Source organism: Alternaria postmessia (assembly GCF_024291825.1).
Source record: "Alternaria postmessia strain BMP 2775 chromosome Unknown scaffold_580, whole genome shotgun sequence".
Lineage (NCBI taxonomy): Eukaryota > Fungi > Ascomycota > Dothideomycetes > Pleosporales > Pleosporaceae > Alternaria > Alternaria postmessia.
Window position 1 is genome coordinate 1 of NW_026260653.1, and position 679 is coordinate 679.

General features: G+C 50.8%; 1 protein-coding gene across 1 annotated transcript; it reads right to left on the reverse strand.

Annotated features, from left to right (window-relative positions):
• Window positions 1-287: 287 nt before the first annotated feature.
• Window positions 288-584, reverse strand: J4E82_011758 (uncharacterized protein; the record flags this gene model as incomplete). The annotated part of the gene is made up of 1 exon (XM_051737947.1): window positions 288-584. The coding sequence occupies one exon, from the start codon at window positions 582-584 to the stop codon at window positions 288-290; it is 297 nt and encodes a 98-aa protein (XP_051582294.1).
• Window positions 585-679: the final 95 nt, after the last annotated feature.

The window sequence follows — 679 nt, forward strand, 5'->3', positions numbered from 1 at the left end:
AGCTCTAAAAACCGGTCGACCTGTCGCAGATACTGTCCGACCCGTTTGCCTCTCCACCTGCCATCTAGTGTCTGCAGCCGCATGCCACCCTCTTCGCTGCGAGCCCTCTGAAGCATCCACGCCAGCCTATCTGTAAGCTTGTTGCTAGTCCGAGTTACAAAAGACATGCCGTGCTTTGTAAAAGACATGTCGTCTTCAATCTGCGCCAGATCGATAAACAAGCGATCTTCCATCCTCTGCACCCACAGCAGCGACCACAGCTGCTTAGACACATCCTCTATACTGCTCTAAGCCATCTTGCAGAACCGTGCGATAGATATCGGCTGCCCGTTGAGATAAAAGATCTTCTTGTCCTCTGACCAGTATGCGTTGCCTGTGTTGCCTTGATTGTGTGCAATGTGCTTGCCGTACGCCAACAGATTAATCATCTCGCTCATTGGACTAAGCGACCCATCGGCGAGATACTTGCGGCGCATCTCTAAAAAGTTCTCGTAGTTGTCGTCAGTCTCGCTGCTGTTTTGTACTGCGGGAAGTAGTTTGGCTGCCCCAAGCACTCGTGTGCAGTACACCACACCTGCTAGCATATATGAGTAATTCTTCGCAGTCCGGAACCGTCTCATCTCGGGGTCTATGCCTAACACAGCAAGAAAATGTATCAGACCGCTGCTATAGATTAAGC